This window comes from Brassica napus, chromosome C9 (genome assembly GCF_020379485.1).
Source record: "Brassica napus cultivar Da-Ae chromosome C9, Da-Ae, whole genome shotgun sequence".
NCBI classification, from domain to species: Eukaryota; Viridiplantae; Streptophyta; class Magnoliopsida; order Brassicales; family Brassicaceae; genus Brassica; species Brassica napus.
Window position 1 is genome coordinate 40,559,409 of NC_063452.1, and position 24,841 is coordinate 40,584,249.

Genomic DNA, 24,841 nt, shown 5'->3' on the forward strand with positions numbered 1-24,841 from the left:
TAATTAAGTACTCTCGTTATAGCTTTCCAGTGTGTATGACCTGGATTACTTGTATATCGACTAAGTACGTTTACTGCATCCGCTAGATCTGGTCTCGTACAATTAGTCAAGTACATGAGACTTCCGATCACATGTGCATACTCGTTTTGTGACACTGCTTCACCTGAATTCTTTGTCAAGTACATTTGAGGATCTAAAGGAGTTTTTACCGTACTTTTAGAATAATTTTTAAATCTCTCTAATATAGTTTGAGCATAATGAGATTGGGTTAAGGTAATTCAGTTTGAGTTTCTTATAACTTTAACCCCGAGAATTACATCTACCAATCCCAAGTCTTTCATCTCAAATGTCCCTTTGAGCATGTTCTTTGTTTGATTGATAATGTCTTTATTGCTTCCAATAATGAGCATATCATCTACATATAGACATAGTAAAACATACGCATTTTTGGTAGTTTTGTAGTACATGCATTTGCCACATTTATTTATCTTGAAACCATTTGACATCATTGTATTGTCAATTTTTTTGTGCCATTGTTTAGGAGCTTGCTTAAGCCCATAAAGTGACTTTAAAAGTCTACATACTTTGTCTTCCTGTCCGGGAACGACAAAACCTTTAGGTTGTTTCATGTAAATTTCCTCTTCTAAATCACCATTTAGAAAATCGGGTTTTACATCAATTTGATGGATTTCTAGGTCTCTTAAGGCTGCGATTGCTATCATCAGTCTTATTGATGTTATTCTCATTACTGGAGAATATGTATCAAAATAGTCAAAGCCTTCCTTTTGTCGGAATCCTTGAACTACAAACCTAGATTTGTATTTTCTACCAGGTTTTCGTGTCATTATCCATTTATTTCCTAATGCTTTGCAGCCAGGTGGTAAATCTGTTATGTACCATGTATAATTTTGCATGATAGAATCAAATTCACTTCTGACAGCTTCATTCCAAAATGGAGCTTCTGGTGAAGCCATTGCTTCTGCCAAAGTTTTTAGAACATTTTCTACTAAAAATGCCATTAGAAAATCTTCACCAAAAGATTCTTCGTTTCGAGCTCTTTTGCTCCTTCGAGGTTCATCTTTTTCTTCATTTTCTGAAATATCATTTATAGAAATCTCAACGTTTGTCTCAGTTTCTGAGTTCTTGTCATTGTCTCTTTCGTTTCGAGTTCGTTTTGAACCTTGTTTTTTCTTATATGGAAAAATATTTTCGAAGAAAGATGCATTTCTTGATTCCATGACCGTATTTTCATGAATGTCTGATATTGCAGATTAGTGTACCAGAAATCGATAAGCATTACTATTATGTGCATATCAAATGAAGATGCAATCCACTGTTTTAGGTCCAATAGTGACATTTTTTGGTGGTGGTACCGCAACTTTTGCCAAGCACCCCCACACTTTGAGGTATTTATACGAAGGTAAATTACCTTTCCATAATTCATATGGAGTTTTGCCAGTTACTTTGTGTGGAATTTTGTTGAGGATATAATTAGTGGTAAGCAACGCTTCCCCCCACATGTTATGGGGTAACCCAGATTCCTGCAACATTGCATTCATCATCTCTTTTAGAGTTCAATTTTTGCGTTCAGCAACTCCATTGGATTCTGGTGAATAAGGAGCTGTAGTTTGATGGATTATTCCATGTTCTTTACAGAATGCATTGAATGGACCATCATACTCGCCTCCTCTGTCGCTTCTAACTACTTTAATAGTTGTTTTAAGCTGATTTTCGACCCCGAGTTTAAATTCTATGAATTTTTCTAAGGTTTCATCTTTGCTATGTAACAAGTATACATAACAATATTTTGTGAAGTCATCTATGAAGGTCACAAAGTACTTTTTCCCACCTCTAGTTTGTATGTATTTTAAATCACATAAGTCGGTGTGAATTAAATCTAGAGGTTTGTTAGTTCTTTCAACACGAGGTGGTGGCATTTTTGTGAGCTTAGCCTATACGCATACTTCACATTTTTGCTTACTTGTTTTGCATTTAGGAATTATATTTAAATTCATTAATCATTGTATAGATTTGTAGTTTACATTGCCTAATCTTTCATGCCATAAATTTAAAGACTCAACCAAATAAGCAACTGACTCTTTCTTATTCATTGAAACTTTTGGAGCTACAACTTTTGGAGGGACTGTCATTACATTCAACTTGACAAGTCCACCCTTAACATACCCCTTTCCCAAATACATCCCATTCTTCCTAATCACGAGCTTATCCGCCTCAAAACTTGTGGTGAATCCATTCTTGCTGAGCAAGGTTCCCGAGACCAGGTTCTTCCTCATGTCAGGTACATGCTTCACATTCGTCAGAGTGACCTCACGTCCAGATGTCATCTTCAAAATCACATTGTCGCGTCCTTCAATCTTGGAGACTGATGTGTTTCCCATCCTGAGCTTCTCCTGAGTCTCGCTTTTCTGATAGCTGCTGAACATCGCCTTATCGGTGAAAATGTGGGTGGTTGCACCAGTGTCATACCACCATTCCTTGGGGTTGTTGCTTTCAACCATGTTGGCTTCAGTCATTACAGCAACGAGATCCTCCTCAGTGAGATTTGCCTGAGCCTTCTCATCCTTGATCTTTTTGCGACACTCAACAGTCTTGTGCCCCACTTTGTGGCAGTAGTGACATTTCCCCTTGAACTTCTCCACATTCGCATTGAGAATTAGCGTGTGCCTTTCCTTTGCCTTTGTGCTCAGCCATGTTGACACTGTGCTCCTTAGCAGTGACCTTGTCAGCAGTTCGGTTTCTGGATTCCATCTGAAGCCTCATGATGAGCTCCTCGAGCCCCATCTTCTTCTTCTTGTGCTTCAAGTAGTTCTTGAAATCCGCATAGCTTGGAGGAAGCTTTTCAATGAAGCTGAGAGTTGTGAATGTCTCGCAGATGGACATTCCTTCAGCAGCGATTTCATGGCAAATGAGCTGAAGCGCTTAAACCTGATCCATAATGGGTTTTGAATCCACCATTTTGAAGTCGTGGAATTTTGAGACCACATACTTCTGGCAGCCAGCGTTCTCACCTCTGTACTTCTTGTCCAGTGATCTCCATAGCTCTTTCGCCGTGGGGATCTCATAGTAGACACGGTACAATGGGTCAATGAGACGACCCAAAATGTAACTTTTGCAGATGAAGTCGGAATGCACTCATATGTCAACAGTTGCGAGACTGTGAACATCATCAATCCCGTAAGGAATAAGGGGCTTGTGCTCCTGGATGAACTTGTCCAGCTTCATCGTTGTCAGGAAGAACATCTTCTTCTTCTGCCACGTTTTGAAGCCTTTGCCATCAAACTTGTCTGGCATCAGTCCTTGAGTGAACACACAAGGGACAGCCGGAGGAGTTTGAACTACCACCGGACCACTTGTAGTTGCTGAAACTGAACCCGTCTGATAAAGACCAGCACCGAATAGGCTACGGCGAGTGGTTTCATCAGCAGCATTTCCCGCAGGGAGGATAGTGCTTGTTGTTGCTGCAGCGGTTGACGCTGTAATGTTTCCAACGGTTGTCACAGTTGCATCAGTGGCTGCAACGTTGAGTGGAGTTGTTGTGACATCAATGGGGGTGTTGTTATCGTTCGTCATTTTTCTGTAGAGAAAACATGAAGATATTAGTACTCCAATCAACAAATAGCATATTATTTTTAAGCAAAAAATAATAGTTTAAAATCGATTTTCATTTTTGGTGTTTGAACCAAATCATATCGATATAAGTCTCGAGAAAAACGTTTTGCAAACTCGCTTAAAAGCGTTCGCATAAATCGTTTTGTATAGACTTAGAATGTTTCACAAACTCGCTTAAGAAAGCGGTTATAGAAACGATTCATGTAAATAACATTTTGATAATGTATCAAAAATGTTTCGCGATAATGCTAGAAAGCAATCCGCAAAGCGGTGTGAAACAAATAAAAAACGTTTTGCGGAAGGGCTATAAAGCAAATTGCAAACTCGTTTTCAAAAGAACATAGAAACGTTTCGCGGAAGTGCTAGAAAGCAAATCGCAAACCCGGTTATAAGATAAGAACAAACGTTTCGCGGAAGTGCTAGAAAGCAAATCGCAAACGCGTTTCCAAAACCCGTTTTTATTAATCATTTTTTCAACCCGATTAGAGCTTTAAACGTAAAGCGATTTTGAGTTAAGATTGTAGACGCCGAAAAACCGGACTGACATAAACGATAAAATAAAAGCGATGTTAAGGAAATAGACGAATGTAAAAGACGAATACAAGAACGATAAGAAATCGTATTCGCAAAGAGACATGGAGTCGAGATATGATCTCTTTCTTTAACTCAAAATATTTGCTCCGTTAGTGAGACGGGACTGTACGAATATAGAGTCCCAGGATACAACCATGGCAGACGAATCACACCTCACTCGTGATCGCCCTATCGAACTACAAACTCTACGAAACACTCTCGAATTATTTACTTACGCTAAGGGATTTTCTCTGTTGGTTTTCGATGAAAAAAAAACGTTGTTAAATGAAGAAGGAGGAGAGTCGATATTTAAAGAGATGGAGAAGACCCACTTCCCGCAACAGTTGCTGCACATGGGCGAAAATCTCGCAGAGATCGAGGAAAGTTGAGTTGCGAAACTCTTTCCGCAAGATTCTCTCTTTTCTCGTTTAAAAATTTCGAGAGGATAAACTGCATGACGTTTTTATTTTCTAGACAAACTACTTGTCGTTTTAGATAAAAAAATCATGTTGTTTTTCCTTGTATTGAATGGCACAACGCTGAGCTTAACTTGGTCCAAAAAAAATATTCTTATTGGGCCGGAGACCAATACCAAGCCCAAGCCCACGCCCATGCCCAGCCGGCCGAACGGCGGCCGCGGCGCGCGCCTGGGGAACCAGCTCTCTCTCTCTGAGCCGTTTAAACCATGTTATATGTCTGAACATATATAAACTCCTCTCTAAAACCACATTTCTCCGATGTGGGACATTTGCAATTTTCATTCATTAAAGCCAAGGGTTTTTAGTGTAACCCATAGGCTCATTTCATTCACCATTTGCATTTTATTAATAAAGCCATAAGGCTTTAATAAATTAACCCAACAGAGTCAACCTTTGAGTTGAAGCAGAGGGTTTTTGCCGTTTATCCTTGAAAAGAGAATAAATAGAGAGTCCTCTTCTACAATCGGGTTAGCTTTGAATTGGGAATTGAGTCGTGAGACTTGAGGAGAGCAGCTGGGTTGGGCCAGTGTTCTTGAAGAGATCGTGATCGAGTTAAGCCAACGCATCTCAACTGTCTGATTCAAAGTTGTAACCTTCTTCCTGTTCGTTCAATACATAGTTGTGAGTGTGTGGTGTGCATTGAGTTTGTGAGTGATTTGGTGAGGAATTGATACGCAAGCTCTATCAAAATGACTGAGGAAGGCAAGGCAACATAAACGCAAGTGAAGCCAAAATCATGCATCTCTTCTTTACGTATAATATAAATAACATCTCCTGTCTTTTAGCTCTCTCTGACTTGTTCTATGATTACGCTCACTGCATTGTTGATTGATTCTTTTGGCCTTCTGCAGCACCAACATTGTTGAATGTTTTTATTATTTGGGGAAACATCCTACCACAAGCAACACACAAAAAATTTAGAATCCACTTATCCGGTTCAGAATAAATGTCAAAGTTTTGAGAATTTCGAAAACCTTCTCTAATGGTTTACTCTATTTTTTTCTCAAAAATAAAATAATTTTATAATAGAGTTAAATGTCTCTCTAATGATATTCTATTTTATAGTGAAAAAATATAGTGATGAACAAAGAAAAAACAAGTTACTCTATATACGGAGTAAACCTATTTTTAACTCTATTATAGAGTGGAAAATATAATACCATTGAAGCATTTTTATTCTAAATTTTATTTTATAGTGAAAATAGAGTAGGGTTGGAAATAACTCAAATGTGAAATTGAAAGAAAAGTGGTGCTCCACATAGCATATAACTACTCTGACATTGGAAGAAAAGTGGTGCTCCACATAGCATATAACTACTCTGACATTGGTTCATTTGTGTAGCACTGAAAAAAAGAGAGAGAGAGAGAGAGAGCAGAAATGCTTCAAGGGGTGGGGCTTTCGTGTGGCAACAGAAAGCTTTTATTTTATCAATTCTATCATCGAGGAGCCCGTGGCTTTCGTTGTACTAATTTTCCTTCAAAATTTCTTTTTAATTTTATCATTTTCATTTACTACTTTTTTTTCTTTTTTGGGTTAGCACATGTAACATGTTCAACGATTATTTGTCCTACAAAAAAACTAACAATTTGGTAAATTTAGAAAGAGAACGAGAACTAACCGTAATAAATTCCCAAGCTATACCGTTCAAACTGATTAGTCTCTTCTCCTTATTTCTCGTTTTGCAGAAAGATGAAAATTTTAACATTCAAGAAAATGTGTTAACTGTAAGTTTATAACATCCAATAATAAATAGCTCTGTCTTTTTGGGAAATTAGAAGTACATCGTGTTCACTCTATTTTCACACCAACAATTAAGCAAAACATAATGTTCAAAAAAAAAAAATTAAGCAAAACATTTGTATCAAAAGCGTTTATCTTTTATAATTACTTTTAGATTTGTATGGTCTTTATCAAGTACATTTTATATAAACATATCGTAGCGTAATTTTTTTGTCATTAACTTAAATATTCATATAGATTATAAACTCTAAACCAAACTAAAGAGAAAATATTTTACGCTAAAACCGTTGTGTGTTTTAATTAGTTGCTTTACGGCCAGAAAATCAAACAATTATAACCAGTAATTTCCGGTTAGCATGAACAGTCCACCACCAAATCAGGACCTACCAACTTTGAGTTTCGTTCGTCTTTCTGTACTCTATAATTTATCTATCTATATATGAAGTCAAATTTATTTATTTATTATATTCTCATAAAACTACCAGGAGTTTCTATTTCATCAAAAAATCATATCAGTAACCATTATTTTTTTAAAAAAATTCTTTGCATATAACAACTGTAAAGTTCAAACAATCAAAGTTCGAAAGTAGAGTAGTGGAACAAAAATGAATTGCTGTGTGTTGTTTGCTCTTTTGAGTGATAGGTCTACCCAGGGGGGAATCTAGCCAACAATTCTACAAATCAAAAGGGTTTGAACCCAGGTTATTATGGATGCACAAGTAATGATTTCCACCTGAACTAGTTTATTCTTTAGGAAATCAATTATGAAATATGTATTATAGATAATTTCTATGGGTGCACAGGCCCCCATAATCCAAGGCCTGGCTTCTCCCCTGGGTCTACCGTCTACATGGTTTCTTAGAACCAAAAGTTTACATGTTTTCATGTTGTTCTCGTATTTTTAATTCTAATTAAAATTTTCTCTACATTTCTTGACCACCCAAACTAAGTTAACATGCAAGAAGAAGATTACGGTATACACAGATTCAACCAATAAAGCTGGAACTCCTTTTAAACAGAACAAAAATGGTTGGAACTCCAAATTTGTGTCAATAACTTTATAATTAATATAAATGGTGGAGAAGAGTCGAGTTAGGCAAGGCACCAGTAGTACACGTGGTGATTATCATACACAATTTAAATTAACAAACTGTTTAAGACATAAACTAGAGTAGTACGTCAAGATTTAAATATAATACTAAGGTACTGAAAAGTATTTTGGAAGATATAGTGCTAAGCGAATTTTTACTCATTTGGCTTTTGCCTTCACGCAACCTACCAAGAAATGTCAAAAACTTTTATGTTATGGATATAAATTTTTTTTTTTTTTTTTGGTCAAAATGGTTATAAATTTTCTATATATATTTTAGTGCGAGTAATTCAGAATTACAGGAAAAGCTTTAGCTTAGTAATTGTTTGATGTAATTAAATGCAATAGAATCTTCATAATTAGTAGAGTAAAATGTGTCGAGTTCTCTTGGGTCAACACCTGTTCTCATTATAATTCATTTTTCGTAACGCGTATTTTTTTTTTTTTTTTTTGAACAATCGTAACGCGTATTTTTATGTTTTACTATTTCAACTCTACAGAACTTAAACTAGTGAAAGCTAAAAGTGCATGAACAAGATTTTAATCACATTAGCAACAATTTTCTTACGAAAAAAGTGCATGAACAAATTATTAAACTCCAACTTTTAGTCCCCAATAAATCATATTGGCATAATTGTTTCTTCAAATTTTCTTTTAACTTAACATAAGCAGCTTTTGGATTTTAGATAGGGGCAACTAACTCTTTATAGTGGCAATTTGCTTCTACAAGTCTGGAGGGCCCCTTGTTCTCATAGCCTCATAGGCAATTTGAAACCTATTTTATGTTTTTTTTATTTTAAGAAAAATAACTTTTTATGTTTTTCCATCTATTTTCTGTTCTGTTCTGTCTAAATATATCGTTAAGTCTTGACAAAAAAAAAATATATCGTTGTGTCTTTGACAAAGTTATAAACCAATTATTGTTTGAAAAAACTAATAAGAGATTTTATAAATTTTGTGATACACGTATTATAAGAGTACGAGTGTTGAATAAATAATATTGCCGGCGATCGTCCGTTTTTAAAGGTCAGCCTTATTATGACCGACCATAGGAACATGAGTTTCGTGCTAGTAGCTAGCTAATTAAATTAATTAATTTGGTATTATATAAATTCGCTGCAAATTGCAATAATAGTGATGAATATATGATCATAATTTAATAATTAAATGATGTGTCGATTTTGGATTATAAATTTATTGCCTATACATAACTTCTTTTTGTTCAATACCATTACTAGTATTTTTCGTTGGAAAGGATCTTTTACGCAATGTTATTGGTATTAGCGCCGGCTGGTTTCGGGTCCGAAGAATTGTTTGAGCTGAAGGTCTAGACACTTCTCGGTTTATAAAAAAATACCATCAATATTATCTATGATATTATAAAAATACAAGGAAAAATAGTTTACTTTGTAGAATTATAACGTTGCATGATGAGAGTTCATGTTTTATTGGAAGAGGTAAAAGAAAGGTAAGAAACTTAAACAAACGCACTTGCATGTGAAAATCTGGTGCTACTTTGAATTGAAATCTAAGTGGCATGTTTTTGTTATTTTCTTCTATTTTTAGGGTTTTATTTAAAGTTAACACGACACACCAAAATTTGAGTTTTGTCACAGAGATTCCTAAATATATATCTACAAAATACGTATTTGGTAGGTGTGTTACATGCGGCATGTTCGAAACTACACTAGGCGTGAGTCGGACGGCCGGTTTGGACCTAGCGATTTATCAAAAAATCAAAAAATAAATGGAGATTAATCGGAGAGTAATTTTAAGATAGTTTTCGTAATATATATTTGATTTGGTACCAAGTATACGAATGACGATGTGGTCTAGTGGTTAGAAACATTGATAAATGGCATCTTGGCCCGGTTTGAAAATTTTAATATTTATTTTTTATTTTTTTTTAAATTTGAAGTCCTATCCTCAAAACTCTAAATCATAAGTCTAAATTAATTTAATCCTTGAATAAAAATGTATTTTTACTCTTTAATAAAACTTATTTTGGTCATTTTCTTCTTTATTATTATTGTTTTGACAAAAACTTAAAAAACAACTATCATGGAGAATTTATCAAAATAAAATAATACATAACAGTAGTAATATTTTTGACAAATAAGAGACAGAAACGTGGCGAATTAGGCGGTAATCTTGTTAAAAAAATAACGGAAAAGTAGTAAAGAAGGACTGTGGTCACAGAGGATATCCCACAAGACCAGACCCCAAGTATTGGAATTTTTTTGAATGAACCAAACTCAGTTTAAAACACACAGAGTTTATAACGTAACAGACTGTGGTCACATTCCAATGTCACAGATCCACGATCGAATGACACGTGTCGTAATCGTAATATCAGGTTAGTCTCGTGTGTTTGAGAGTTTCAACATCGCATCCTGACCGCAGGATTGTTCCTCAAAGGGTAAAAATCAGTTTAAATATCTGATCGGACGGTTTAAAATCCTTCTACTCTATCCCTTTACATTTCGTCACTATCACCCCCTAGAGAAAGCAACTTCGTCTTTTCTCTCTCTAGATTTTATTCAAACCATCTAATCTCTCTCTCTCTTCTTTTTTTCTTTTCAATATTATCATGCGTTTTTAAAATTCCGATCTCTTTATTTATTTCTGAGCTTTTTAGAGAGATAATAAATGGCATCTGGATTTCCCGGCGGCGGTGGTGGACCGGAGTTTTACGGCGTTGGTGGTAGATCTATGCCTGGAGGTCCCATGAACTCCGGTAACAACAATCCTCAGATTCCCGGGATTTTCCTCGATCAGATCGGAAACAGAATCTCCAGTGGAAATGGAATCGCCGGAAAACGTAATTTAGCTGATTTTCAAGCGGCTCAGCAGCAACCGCAGCAGTCGTTTCATAATCAAGCCGCTATCAACGCCTTTCTTCTAAGGTCCGTGAAGCCTCGAACGTTCCAGAATCTTCAGTCGCCGGCGATCGATATGAGTTCGTTCGGTGGTTCTTCTCAGCGTTACGGCTCCCCGTCGTTCCTTCCGAATCTCAGGTTTCAGACACAGCAGCAACCGGATTACACTGGGATCCGGATGGGAATCGGGTCGGGTAATCAGACGTTATCCGGCGTTCCGTGTATTGAACCGGTTCAGAACCTAAACCGGGCTGAGGAATCGGAGAACATGCTGAATAGTTTGAGAGAGCTTGAGAAACAGCTTTTAGATGATGACGACGCGCAAGGCGGTGATGATGACGTGTCTGTTATCACCCATTCCAACAGCGACTGGCTACATGGCCTCGTGACACCGAACCCAAACCCGGTTTTGTCTTCTTCACCCACCTCTTCCTCCTCGTCTTCTTCGCCTTCAACAGCTTCGACGACCACGTCCGTATGCTCGAGGCAAACGGTGTTGGAAATCGCGACGGCGATCGCGGAGGGTAAGACGGAGATAGCGTCGGAGATTCTAGCGCGTGTTTCTCAGACGCCGAGCCAGAGGAGGAATTCTGAGGAGAAGCTGGTGGATTTCATGGTGACGGCGCTCCGGTCGCGGATCAATCCGGCGGAGAGCTCTGCTCCGGCGACGGAGTTGTACGGGAAGGAGCATATAATCTCAACTCAATTGCTCTACGAATTGTCTCCTTGTTTCAAACTCGGTTTCATGGCGGCTAATCTCGCCATTCTCGACGCTTCCGGTAACAACAACGACGACGGGACTTCATTTCACGTCATCGATTTCGAAATCGGTGAAGGTGGTCAGTACGTTAACCTCCTTCACGCGCTTTCCACGCGCCGTAGCGGTAAGAACCCTCTGGTGGTCAGGATCACCGCCGTGACGAACATAAGCGACGGATTCTCTGTCGCCGGCCACCGTGGAGAGGAGAGGTTGAAAACCATCGGAGATCGTTTGAGCGAACTCAGTGATCGGCTCGGTATCTCTTTGAAGTTTAATGTGGTGGCGGGTTTAAGACTGAGCGATCTGAGCCGTGAATCACTCGGATGCGATCCCGACGAGCCTTTAGCCGTGAACTTGGCTTTCAAACTCTATCGTGTTCCAGACGAAAGTGTATGCATGGAGAATCCAAGAGACGAGCTTCTCCGGCGCGTGAAAGGACTCAACCCGAGCGTGGTGACTCTAGTGGAGGAAGAGATGAATTCCAACACGGCCCCGTTTTTGGGCCGAGTGAGCGAGTCGTGCGCGTGTTACGGTGCTTTGCTTGACTCAGTTGAATCGACTGTTCCGAGTTCTAACTCGGACCGTGCCAAAGTGGAGGAAGGGATCGGTCGGAAGCTAATAAACGCGGTTGCCTGCGAAGGGATCGATCGGGTTGAGCGGTGCGAGGTGTTTGGGAAATGGCGGATGAGGATGAGCATGGCTGGGTTTGAGTTGATGCCACTTAGTGAGAAGATAGCCGAGTCGATAAAGAGTCGACTCAGTAACGGAAACCGAGTCCACCCGGGGTTTACCGTTAAGGAAGAGAACGGAGGTGTGTGCTTTGGTTGGATGGGACGGACACTCGCTGTCGCATCCGCTTGGCGTTAACTTCACACTATTTTTACGTTTTTTTAATTTCTTCTTAATATTACTACCGTATTTTATTGTTGTTATTAATTTCGGGATATTCTGATATTATTATCATTGTTGTTTTCGTTTTCGAAGTGTATTAAATCTTAAAAGATTGAGGAGGGGGGGGGGGGGGGGGGGGGGGGGGGGGGAAAGAAAAGGTAGGAATCTTATGTAAAATGGATTTTAAATATTTTACTCATAATAAAAGAAAGAATGATTGAGTTTCAGGGAATTTCGTAAGATTATCTAATATTATATTATTGTTATATCTTGTCAATATCTTACAATCACTAAGATATTACAGAGTTTATGCCCTGAAAGCCAATATCTGATACAACTTTGTGGTAGAATCCGGCAATGTAGCAAATAACAACTTGACAGATAATGGTTCTGGCATGATACCTGTTAATGATTTATAAAATACTTTTTCGATTCTAGAGCAATAAGTTATTAAAAACTGCATGATCAAAGGCCTTTCTCACTTCGTATGCTCATGGCATTGTAATTTTGTATTGAGGCAAATTACTACTGGCTGACTTTAGGAATAAATATCTCTCAGTATAGTTATATGATAAACTTGTCATGCCGAATATCAAATATTTTCGTCTTACAAATCTATATTATATAGTATATATGCGTTTGATAAGCGCCAATCTTAACATGGGTAGTTTTAACGCCAGTGAAATATGTTGGTGAGAATATAATACAACATTATTTTCGAAATTAGAGGAAAGAAGATACCATATGGTGACTTTTATTGTGATGGACCTCATTGTTCAATTATTTAATTACTAATGAAAGTTGGCGTTGTATGGGTCCATCTCCCATGGTGCTCGATGTTCTTGTTTTATATATTTTTAATTCAAATCTTAGAACATTCACCTTTACGCAAAACTTGAAAACTCCGTGTCCCTGGAATATTTAATGTATTATATGAAATATACAAACCTGGTCATTATAAAAGATAATATTATTATTCTTTGATGCAAGCTGTTTGCGGTAAAATATATGCATAAACTCTCCAAAGACCTCACTTCTTATTTATTGATTTCTTCTTGTTGTTAATTAAGTTTATTTAATTCTAGTATACGCAACTTAAAACCGTGTGTAGTGTTTACAGAGACGTAACTCTAGGATCAACGGTTGATCAAGTATGCAATTTGGAAGTCACAACAACCCAGTAGTTTAGCATTTTTTAAGATAGGAAAGTAAAATTAGTGGGGTGAACTCTCTCACCTCTCACCTCTCACCTCTCACCTCTCACCTCTCACCTCTCTCCAAAAACTCTCCGGCAACTCTCTCGCCGTCTAGGATATTTCTCCGGGAAAGAGAGGTACTTCGGCGCTCCTCGCCTCTTTTCAGGGCCGGTTCAAAAACATCATGGGCCTTTGGGCAAAATAAATTTAAATATTTTTTTCACATATATTTATAGATAATATAAAACAATTTAGACTCCTATTCCTAATTTTTTTTAAAAAACTGAGCCCCTTTTCCAATACTATTTCTGCAAAAACAAATTGGGCCGCCCCTACCCTAAAGCCGGCCCTGCCTCTCTTCCCCCCCTCCTTCTGTTTTTTTTTTCTTTTTTCGTATTGTCTTTTTGTCCTGTACCGTCGTCCCCCTTTTATCCTTTGTCAAACTGGTGTGTCGTTGGCGTTGTTCTTGCCGATGGAGCCGGAAATATGCTTCAGGACTTAAATCTGATGTTTGGTGACTTGGATCTACTCCAAATCTGGTCGTTTTTGGGGACTTAGCTGCTGATTTTCGTGTGTTGTAGACCGTGTTAAAGGAAGCGGTTTCTCTCTTCAACCTTTGTCACTGGTGGTGTGCCAGTTTTCTTCCTCCCAAGCGGCTCCGGCGTAGGCGGGTTTTCTACCTTCTGGTTGTTGTTGCGGTAACAGCCCCGACTAGAATGTGTGGTGCTTCACCTTCTATTTTTTTCGGAGTCAGATGTGCATATCAGGTGGTTCGGCGAGGCATAGCTTTAGGTCGACGGTGGAGGGCTCGACTTCAGGAGTTCTCCTCTTCCTGCTCAGATCTAGAGGTTTCTCTCTGATATGGCTTCAAGCAGGCTGTAGCACGGTGTATGAGGACTGCGCTTGCTACGTCTTTTTGTTTGGTCTGTCGGTTTGACCTTTGGCGTTTTGCTTGAGTGGGCTATTGGGTTCTCGGGGTGTGTTGGTGCGGGGGCTATCGTTAGTCAGCCGGTGTTCGGAGCTTGGTTAGGGAAGTGACGTTTGTTCCTTGGGGTTAACCTCCGTACCGGATCTGGGCTATGAAGCAGTGATTGAGATGGTGGTTTGGTCTCTTTTGTCTCTGTTGGCTGTGCTGAAGATGAAGATCTGCAGTATTGCAGTGGTGTGTGGTTATCTAGGCGCGTGCAGATAACTGGTGGCGTCACACTTGCTTCTTCTTCCGTGAGCAGATGCGCTGCTCAGATGCATCTTTTACGGGAATGAGGCTCCTCTTCATTGGGCAAGTCCGATGGTGTGGTAAACTCTACCTTCTACTCCCTTACTGAATAAGAGCAGTGTCTTGTAGGAGTGATGCGCATGAGCTTTCGACGAGAAGCGCAACAGTCAATCAACGCTTAGTGTGAGCATCAACTCTTTTTCTTACAGTGGTATTCGACAGATGAGTGAATGTTTCATGGGGTAGCACGGATTAGCTAACTGTGCGGCAAATGTTTTGGCTAGATCGGTGTGGCGGAGGCATACAACTTCACCTTTATCCGGACCTCCGGTTTCAACCGGGCCGAGACGTTTGCTCCGATTGCATCTGTTTGAGCCGTCATGAGACTTCGATGTTGTGTGTGCTAATTTGCGGTTCTCAAAGGCGTGTTTGTGACGAAGCTATAGGACCAGAGTGGTTTGAGGGTTGGCCAATCCTCTGTAATCTCGCGGCAACTTAATGACCACAACGATGAGGCTCCAGCGGTTCGTACATAGCAATCCTAAGCTTTGTGCATTGTTTTGTTATTAGAGATTAGTATTATTTGTCGTGGTGCACTCCTACATATTACTGTGTTTTCTTTTCGTATTTCGCTGTTGTTTAGTTATTTGGTAGTTATCCATGTAATTTCTGTCAAAAACTTAAAATGATATAAAATCTAACATACATACCCAAAAAAAAAAAAAATATGCAATTTGATGTCTCGCCTTACACTAGAAATTCCCTAGTTACGATGAATAATCTATGTTGTGGTTAAACGTGTGTTAAACTAACCCACATATATTTATGAAAATCTGAAGGCAATAGTCAATTTGCACACGTTAGTTTTTGTATCTTCCATAACTCCAACCGAGTAAAGTAAGCGTTTAATAAGAGTACTGGTCTATAATAAATAGAAAAACAATTCATTTATTCATCCAAAATCTCATGAGTTCGTAACATATCCGGTCCTATCTGAGTTGTGATGTAACAAACTTTCCCGATTACGACACTATATTATACATTCATATGAAATAAATGAAGACTGAAGTTTATATTCATTTAGTTAGAGAAAATTCAATGAAAATTTTGAAATAACTGTAAAGTTCAATCTCTTTGGTCATTTATGACAACTCAGTGAACTCACACATCTTATGCAGTTGACGTTGGCATATTTTTCCACTTGCTCTGAAGGAAGAAGTGAAACTGCGAAAAAGGTTACAAAAGGCTTTACACACGCTTGCAATAAATGTGATATGGTGAGAGCCATCCATTAGGCATATACGTATACTATGTTGCCCAAGTGCATATTGGACCACTAAATTAATAATCATTTTTTATTAAAATGTACGACATATTATTTTCTTAGTTGGCGTAGTTCTATTTTTAAATAAATAACGGCACAGTAGAGCTATTTTATAAAAAAAAGATGATGTTTCTTCCTCAGGATCAGCCAATAAAATGCAGAAGATGGTTATTCTGTATTAATCCAAATTACAGGTGCAAATCATTCTCAAGTACTCAATACGTTTGAGTTTATAAACCTTTATAAATCTTACTCGATTTATAAACCCTTATAAGAAGTTAAGAGATAATTATGTTTTTTCTTCTCATTTCTTAACCGATTGTGGTTTGATAGAGGTTTACCTAAGCAATCTCCTAAGACAAAAATTCGTCCCTACAATGGTGTGTGTAGTTTCGTAGGCGTCTATCTTGAGCATACAACTATCGATTTCCGTACAACACATCCGTACCGAGATCTTAGTAAACTTTACTTTGAGTTTTCCTTCAGAAACTTGTTATGGAAAAAAAGAAGATTAAATCCAATTGATTCTCGGTTATCTTCTCTCTCCTCTCCTTACTCTCTTTCCCTCACGTATTGCACCTGATCACTTTATATAATGACTCAAATGGTGCCTTTAATCAATGCATACGTTAACTCAAGCGGTGCCTTTTAATCAACGCATATGCTGACTCATAACCGACATGTTTTGTCCGAAACGTTGCTTCATTTAGTTAATTAAAGTTCAACAATACCCCACATTTTCTATTCAAACTCAACAATACCCCACATTTGAATAGAAAATAAGTTCAAATATTTCTGAGAAAGTAGAATCAATATGCATCGGAAAAAGATGTCTTTTGGACTTGAACCTTTCCTAGTAACAACTTATCCAATTTACTTTGTGGGTAATGAACTGTAGTATTCAATTAAACACATTTTATAGTAAACCTAGACAATAAGTGAAACACATATCTCATCAGCTCATTTCTAGTTTATACGGTTGTGATCATTTTGGTCCTGAACATATCCTGACTTCGTGAGAGCTCTAGAGAATTTAGCCATATCAATTCTCATAGGTGCGACTGACACCACTCTCATATAGGTAACATTAGTTAAAGATAGTCCATTCTATCTCTCTTTGACAAAAGATACTAACATTATTAAGAATAAATTATTCAACCCTTAATCATCAATGGATACACATTATTATTTCTTAGGAATGAGAAAATGTGTAAAATGTCTTGAGTCTTCCTCAACTAGTTTGCCTATTGAACCTAGACCATGGGATCTCCAATGCTGCTAGGTTAGGTTTCCATCAAGTGATGACTAATTATGTTGGCTTGAGACCCATTCCCCTCGAAATGAAAACAACTTGCTTTTTAGATAGGCCTTTAGTCAAAGGATCAGCCAACTTATCCTTTGATCTAATGTAATCCAATACTATCACCCCATTGGAAATCAATTGTCATGCATGTCTACGTCTTATACGTCTTGACTTGCCATTTTAATTTTTTTTTCCCATAATGAGATTGAGTAGGTGAATAACCATATTACTCTTGTTTAACTCTAATTCCAAGAATTAACAGCCAATCTCATATCTTTCATGAGCAATGATTTGGATTTTTTTTTCACTTGTTTCACCACAGAAACAGTGTCACTCATGTTAAAATTTGAGAACTTTCCCACGATGAACGTCTTAACGCTTGCAACTTCAGACTTTTATTTTTTTCTCTAATGATTTCCACAACTGTTTTGAAGTTTGGAATATATGATAAACATCGTATAGAGAATCGTCCAAAGCGTTAAGAATATATATTTCTTGGAGCTTTAGCGATTTCATCAGGGATATCACCTTCTACATGTAACTTTAGTACTTCAAAAGTCAAGCACTGTGTCAGATTCAGTGTCGTGAGATAAAGCATCTTTTGTTGCCATCTTTTGAAATCCACTCCTTGAAAAACAAAAGGCTTCTCTATGTGAATTTGCACAATTGTAGTAGATTGATCCATCTTGCTTTCTTTGAAAAGAACAAATGAATTATGTTTTAGATTGTTAATCCAAAGTACAGATGCAAATCAATCTCACGTACTCAATACATTTGAGTTTATAAACCTTTATAAATCTTATGCGATTTATAAACCCTTATAAGAAGTTACAAGATAATTATGTTTCTTCTTTTCACTTCTTAACCGATTGTGGTTTGATAGAGTCTTGCCTAATCAATCTCCTAAGAGAAAATTTCGCCCCTACAATGGTGTGTGTAGTTTCGTTGGCGTCTATCTTGAGGATACAACTATCGATCTCCGTACAACACATCTGTATTGAGACCCTAGCAAACTTTACTTTGAGTTTTCCTTCAGAAACTTGTTATGGAAAAGAAGAAGAATAAATCCAATTGATTCTTAGTTATCTTCTCTCTTCTCTCCTTCTTCTCTTTCCTTCACGTATTGCACTAAATCACTTTATATAATGACTCAAATGGTGCCTTTAATCAACGCATACGTTAACTCAATCGGTGCCTTTTAATCAACGCATATGCTGACTCATAACCGACATGTTTTGTCTAAAACGTTGCTTCCTTTAGTTTAAGTCTATACATGTGATGGAAGACCATGCAATAACAAAAAAAATAATGAAGTTTTATGAGTTTAGATGTTTCCCAAAACAAATATTCGGGTTTGGAATAAGATTAATTTAAAGTTTAATTAGTCAACCGTTAAGTTTATTTAAAGTTTTACTAGTCAACCGTTGAGATTCAAAGTAAACTGAAGTATATTAAGAGAATTTCCAAAAATACTCTCTATTTTAGAGTTTGCAAAACTCTAAATATGAAGTTTCAAGGTGTTCTTCTCCAAAATCAAAACTTTAAACGCAACTTCAAAATTATTTGTATTTTACATAATGATCCTTATCTTTGTTATAACTAATATAAATCCATAAAATTTTTATAAATAACTAGCACATATATAAAATTATTACAGTAATATTAATTAATAAAATCTTACATTAAATATATAAAATTATAAAAAGAAATACATAATTAAATATTAAACTACAAGTAAAATACCGTATTATTCCATAAAATTATTTTCGTAATGCTCCATCTTCGGTTACACAAAATTTGTTTGGACAATAATTTAGAAAATTTGGAGGTTCCAGAGCAAATTTACCAGATTATTAGTGTTGTTGTAATATTTAAATTTTCTAATAGTTATGTCTTCATGTATCTTATTTAAAGTTTTTTTATTACATTTATTTTGTAATATTTTGTTGTCTAACTATAGTCTTAAAATATTATAAATCTGATTGAACATTTTTATTACTTTTATGTGTAAAATTTGAATTTATAAAAACAAATTGGTAATATTTATGATATATAAAAAATTTAAGAATTAAACCGATAAATGAGAAAATACTTAAGAATCATAAATGTAATGTGTAATTAATTATAATGATCAAAATAAAAATAAAAAGATGAAACTTCAAATTTGAAGTTTTGAGTAGTGATTCATTTCTCAGAACTCTAAATTTAAAGTTTTGAAGTTCCTTTTGGAGAATAAAAACTCTATATTTGAAGTTATAAAGTTTCTTTCGGAGATGCTCCGAGAGGGAGACAATATAACCTAAAACACCATCCGGGAAATTCAAAGAAGGGAACATCGGCTACAAAACAAAAAAAAAAAAAAACAAGAAAATGAAAGAAGAATGACGTAAAAATATAATTGATAGCAATACCTTTCTTTTTAAAACTTAGTTCTTTAAATACCAATGGCGTTTTAGTTTAAAGTAAAATGACTCTTTTTTACCTTTCATGATAGCTTTACTTTTAATTTATTCTTATGTCCGTGCAATTAAGAATATCATTTGTATATAACACCTATCAGATATCTGTGTTGTATAGTTTAGTATACCTCCAACAATAAACGGTAAGAAAATAGTTATTGAATATTTTAAATTTAGAATGTGGATCGAATAAAACCATTACTACAATAAAATATTTGAATCTTGAAATTAATAGTGACTTGGGCATGCAGACAAAATTTAACAAACTTATATTCAATATAAGAAAAAAATATCAAGATAACAAGGTAATTAAAAACTAGATTTGGATCCGCACAACTGTACGAGTATTAATTTTCATGTTTGTATATATTTTACGTAATTAGAATATATTTTAAAAGTTACTTATATATTTAAATGTTTATACATAATTATTTTAAATATAACAATTTGATAGTTTTCATGCTGTAAGGTAATTGATTGTTTCAAATCATCACATATATTTGGTATTTTTTATTATAAATATTTTAAAATGATTTTTTATTCAATTATTATGATCCTGAACCGTAATTCAAAGCGCTATATTTCTTTCATAAATATATTTTTTATGTTTATTCATTTAATATAATAACTATAACTATAACTATATATATATATATATATATATATATAAAAGTTTAAGATAAGTTAATTTTATACATGAATTATCTAATTTACTAATGTTAACCCGTTCTACCAACATATTATATTTCTATCATAAATTTTTAATGTTTGTGAAAATAAAATATATTAAATATTACCATATTTAGTTAAATACAATGTTTTATTTTAAAATGATAGATATAACTATAAAATAGTAAAATTTGATATATTTTTTTCATTTTATAAAAGATAACTGAGTATATATATATATATATATATATATATATATTAATGTATAATAACATTAATTTCATTACTAATTACAAAATTAGTGAAAATATTTATATACAATTTTTGATAACTAAGATATTGTTATAATGTTTTTCAACACATTTGTTAAAAAAATTAAATATATATATTTATATTTTAAATTAAAAGATATCAAATTATATTATGATTTAAGTAGTTAAAAGATTATATATTAGCCTTGCGCACATGAAACTCAGATGCAATTCAGGCTTTGGTAGATCCACATGATGTAAAGATTCCCGAAAGCATACCTCTGAGCAGGATTCAAATGGTGGATAAGGATGGTTGGCATTTCACGGAGAATGGAAAATACACAGTTAAATCAGGATACCAAGTAGAACGTGTGTACCCGGATAAGGAAAAACCACAAGAATTTGTTGGACCTACGATAGATCTGCTGAAAGCGTTTTGGTGGAAGGTAAAGTGCCCACCAAAGATAAAACATTTCTTATGACAATTGGTATCCGGGTGTATAGCTGTTAAGAAAAATCTAAAAGCGCGGGGGATCCACGGGGAAATAGGTTGTGACAGATGTGGAGCTTCAGAGAAATCAATAAACCATGTGTTTTTTGAATGCCCTCCAACGTATCAAGTCTAGGTGCTCTCAAAGATCCCATCAAATCCGGCTTTCTTTCCTACAAGTTCTCTTTTCACAAATATGGATCACCTATTCTGGCGAGTTCTTCCGACAATGGATGATCATCATTATGCGTGAATTTTATGGTATATTTGGAAATGGAGAAACAACAAAGTTTTTAGTAATTTAGATATTGATCCCATGGATACGCTTAAATTAGCGGAGACAGAATCAATATTATGGGTAGAGGCACAGGTGCCGAAAATCCAGGGAGCAGCAGGACAGGTCGAGGTACAAACTTTACCATCAATTGCGGGACGTTGGTGCTTCATAGATGGTTCGTGGAAAGATAAGGAACCGTATTCCGGACAAGGTTGGTATAACACTCTGGAGGGTTTTGACGGACTGATGGGGGCAAGAAAGGTTAGGGCAAGTCTCTCACCTCTTCACTCAGAAATGGAGGCATTACTATGGGCAATGGAGTGTATGAGGAATCTGCGACAGCATCAAGTTACGTTTGCAACAGATTATTCTCAATTGGTGATGATGGTTTCAGAACCAGAAGAATGACCAGCGTTTGGGTGTTATCTCGCGGACATCAAAACTTTAAAAGATTGGTTCCTCAATTCAGAGCTCATTCATGTACCTCGAACGAAGAACTTAATAGCGGATAGTCTAGCACATAGTGTCAGAAAACAACCGTCTTTCATCGTTCACATGGATGCAGAGCTATCTTTCTGGTTTACAGAGTCAGTATGAGTCTGTATACATCGACGACAAAAAAAAATAAAATTATATATTAGCATTAAGGAAATACATTTAATAAAAATTTTAAATGATGATCCAAATAAAAATATCACACATGAATCAAAGTGAGTTTGTTAACCAATCCGGGTTTTCAGGAGTCGATGTTATATTAGGAATGATATATTATTAATCTATATTATTAGTAATAAATGAATGATAACTGATTTCTATTGAGAGTTCATTTTTTTAAAAATCACACATGAATTAAAGTCGTGACTTCTGTTTTAATATATAAGATATGTGCACGCATCATTCACTTTTTGAAGAGTAGATATATTCCATCATCTCAGCGTTCATTTATCACCAGCACCACAATGCCCTAAAATATGAAAATACTAGGGGTATTCTTAGCGCCGGGTTCATATGTTTTATTCTCTAATGAGTTCAGTTTGTTTATTTGTTCCATTTGGTAGTTGTTAGTACATGCAGTATAAGTGGTTTTTACCTTTCGGTTCAATAAAAAATAGAATAAGTAGCTAATAGTGGGGTGGGCAGTTCGGTTATTTTCTCGGTTCGGTTCGGTTTCGTTTCAGTTTGGTTAGTTTGGTTCTTGTATTTTTTCACCTGAACTAAACCATAGTTAGTTTGGTTTGGTTTGTGTTCGGTTCGGTTTATATTCGGTTCAGTTTGTATTCAGGTCAGTTTGTATTCGGTTCGGTTTGTTTTTTGGATTGGTTTAATTAGATTCTTCTTAGTTTAATTTTTCTAAGAGAAATTATGTTTTACAACATAAATTATGTAAACATAAACTATGTGAACTAAATTCAATATAAAGCTGAAACAAAAATATTTAAAAAGGCACAAAAGTCTATAAGAATTAAAACATCATTAGTAATGTTTCTTTTATTATTAAAATTAAAAAGCGTGCAATGAATGAAATATTTTAAATCAAATAGTTTCATGATTACATAATAGGTTAGAAGAATATATGCTAATGAATAAAAAATAAAGAATATGTGGTTTACTATTAGAATTTTAGTATATTGGTATTACTAATATTTTTTATTTAAATAATTACATAAACACATTGGTTTTTTGGTTCGGTTCGGTTTTAAACCGAACCATTCGGGTTTCTTTAACCGAATGGTTTGAAATAGACTTTGGTTCGGTTTGAATCGGTTTCGGTTTGGTTAGTTCGGTTTGACTCGGTTTGGTTCGGTTTTTTTGCCCACCCCTATAATAGTTGCACCAAAGTAAATATAATTGAACTTTAAACATAAAGTTGATGTTTCGAAAGAAAAAAATGTATATACATGTGTTTGTTTTGTGAGTATCTTGTTTGAAGGGAGATAATGAAGCTATCTTTTATTGATGGTGAGTTTTAGTTATTGATTTTCCTGACTTTTTGGTAACAATTTGTTCTAAGGACCAATTTTAGAGGAACCTTTGTGTTTTTGAGTAAAAAGTGGGTGAATAATTGTCTTTTTGTTTTCGTCTGATTGTTAATTGTTATGTAGATTATCTGTAATATTTTATATTGTGTGTAGATTAGTGACTAAGCATCTTAATATTTGTTATTTATATTGATGTTGCATTATATTAATAATTTAATGATTATTTTTATTAATATGTTATGATTTTTTTTCTAATTAAGGGAAGCTATTTGTATTTTTTTTATTTTATATTTTTCTTAGGGTGCTCAGTTTGTAAACAGTCGACATATAATTAAGTTTCTTGCTAATCTAGAATTTGGAAGCCTGACTATTAAATGGATTTTATGAGTACATGTTAGGAGAACCCAGACTTGGAGACCTTAGAGTTGCCGGTCATGTAGATGCATTTTTTACTCTTGCTGAGTTTAATTGTAAAGGTTATTACAAACGGAAGCAATGCAATAATTCTTTTTTTTACTATAAATTGTTTTAGGGTTTGTATGTAAAGTTGAATGAGGATTTTTGTCTTTTATCGTGGAAGCTTAAACTGAAATTTGATAGTAGAATTCAATACATAAGAGAGAAATAATCATTTTAAAAACTTAAGTAAACAATGAAATTAACTTTAAATGGGTAGCTGACAGAAAAAAAAAACAATGAAATTAACTTAAAAAATAAAAGCCAATAATACAATTGACCTCTAACAAACTGAAGATGATTGTTTATTAATAATAAAAAGACAATGAAATCAAGACGTGGATCAAAGAGTCAGACTGTAGCATGAATGCAGACTTTGTTCGTCAAAGGAGTAGTCAACAACTTCAGGCTTTTCGGCATGCAATCTTGCATTGGTGCAGTTTGCATCAGGACATATATTGTTGCTGGCAAAATCTTTATAATCGTTGAAAATTGGTCATTGCAATTATTATTTCTTACGGTTGAATAAATACACTGGATTCTGAACCGAAAAATATTAATAGATCTAAATTGTAATGAGACCAATGTAATACAACAAAGAGAACTGATATTCCAAATGCGACAAAGATTTCAAGTTCGCAAGAAACTCTCTCATCGTTTTAGTTATTTTATTTGGTATTTTTCATTATTGTATATGTATTTATGTAATTTGTTTACAATCTAATTAATAAATAAGTTTTTAGTTGTTAAAAAAAAGAGTTGATGCAGCTTAAATATCATTGGCATAGTTTGTGATCTTCCGGAGACAACAATGCCATTTGAATATCTTATTAGAAACTAAGCATACGTTGCTATATTTTTGTTTTGTTGTTCTTCGATAATTAAGTCAATTCTAAAATCAACTTGTAAGAGATAACATAATGAGATGGCCTGGTGAATAAGGTTGTGTTTATTAGCTTCATAATTTTTTCTTTTTTTCAGAAATTGGCTTTTATTATTGATCAAAGTAATCAAGGGTCATTGCATTATGAGTTACACGGGGGATATAACTATGAAAATAAAAAGAATCTTGATTTGGTATTGCTTGTTTTGCAAGTATAGTTGCGCAAGCATATTATGCTAGACTTTTAACCTTTAAATAGAATGTCAAACGCCTCAGTATGGCAAGGAAAGACTTA

General features: G+C 35.2%; 1 protein-coding gene across 1 annotated transcript; it reads left to right on the plus strand.

The window, feature by feature from the left end:
• Positions 1-9,944: 9,944 nt before the first annotated feature.
• LOC106403371 (scarecrow-like protein 8) lies at positions 9,945-12,129 on the plus strand. Its single transcript, XM_013844211.3, has one exon. It carries the CDS (start codon positions 10,163-10,165, stop codon positions 12,017-12,019), a length of 1,857 nt encoding a protein of 618 aa, XP_013699665.2. The 5' UTR covers positions 9,945-10,162; the 3' UTR covers positions 12,020-12,129.
• Positions 12,130-24,841: the final 12,712 nt, after the last annotated feature.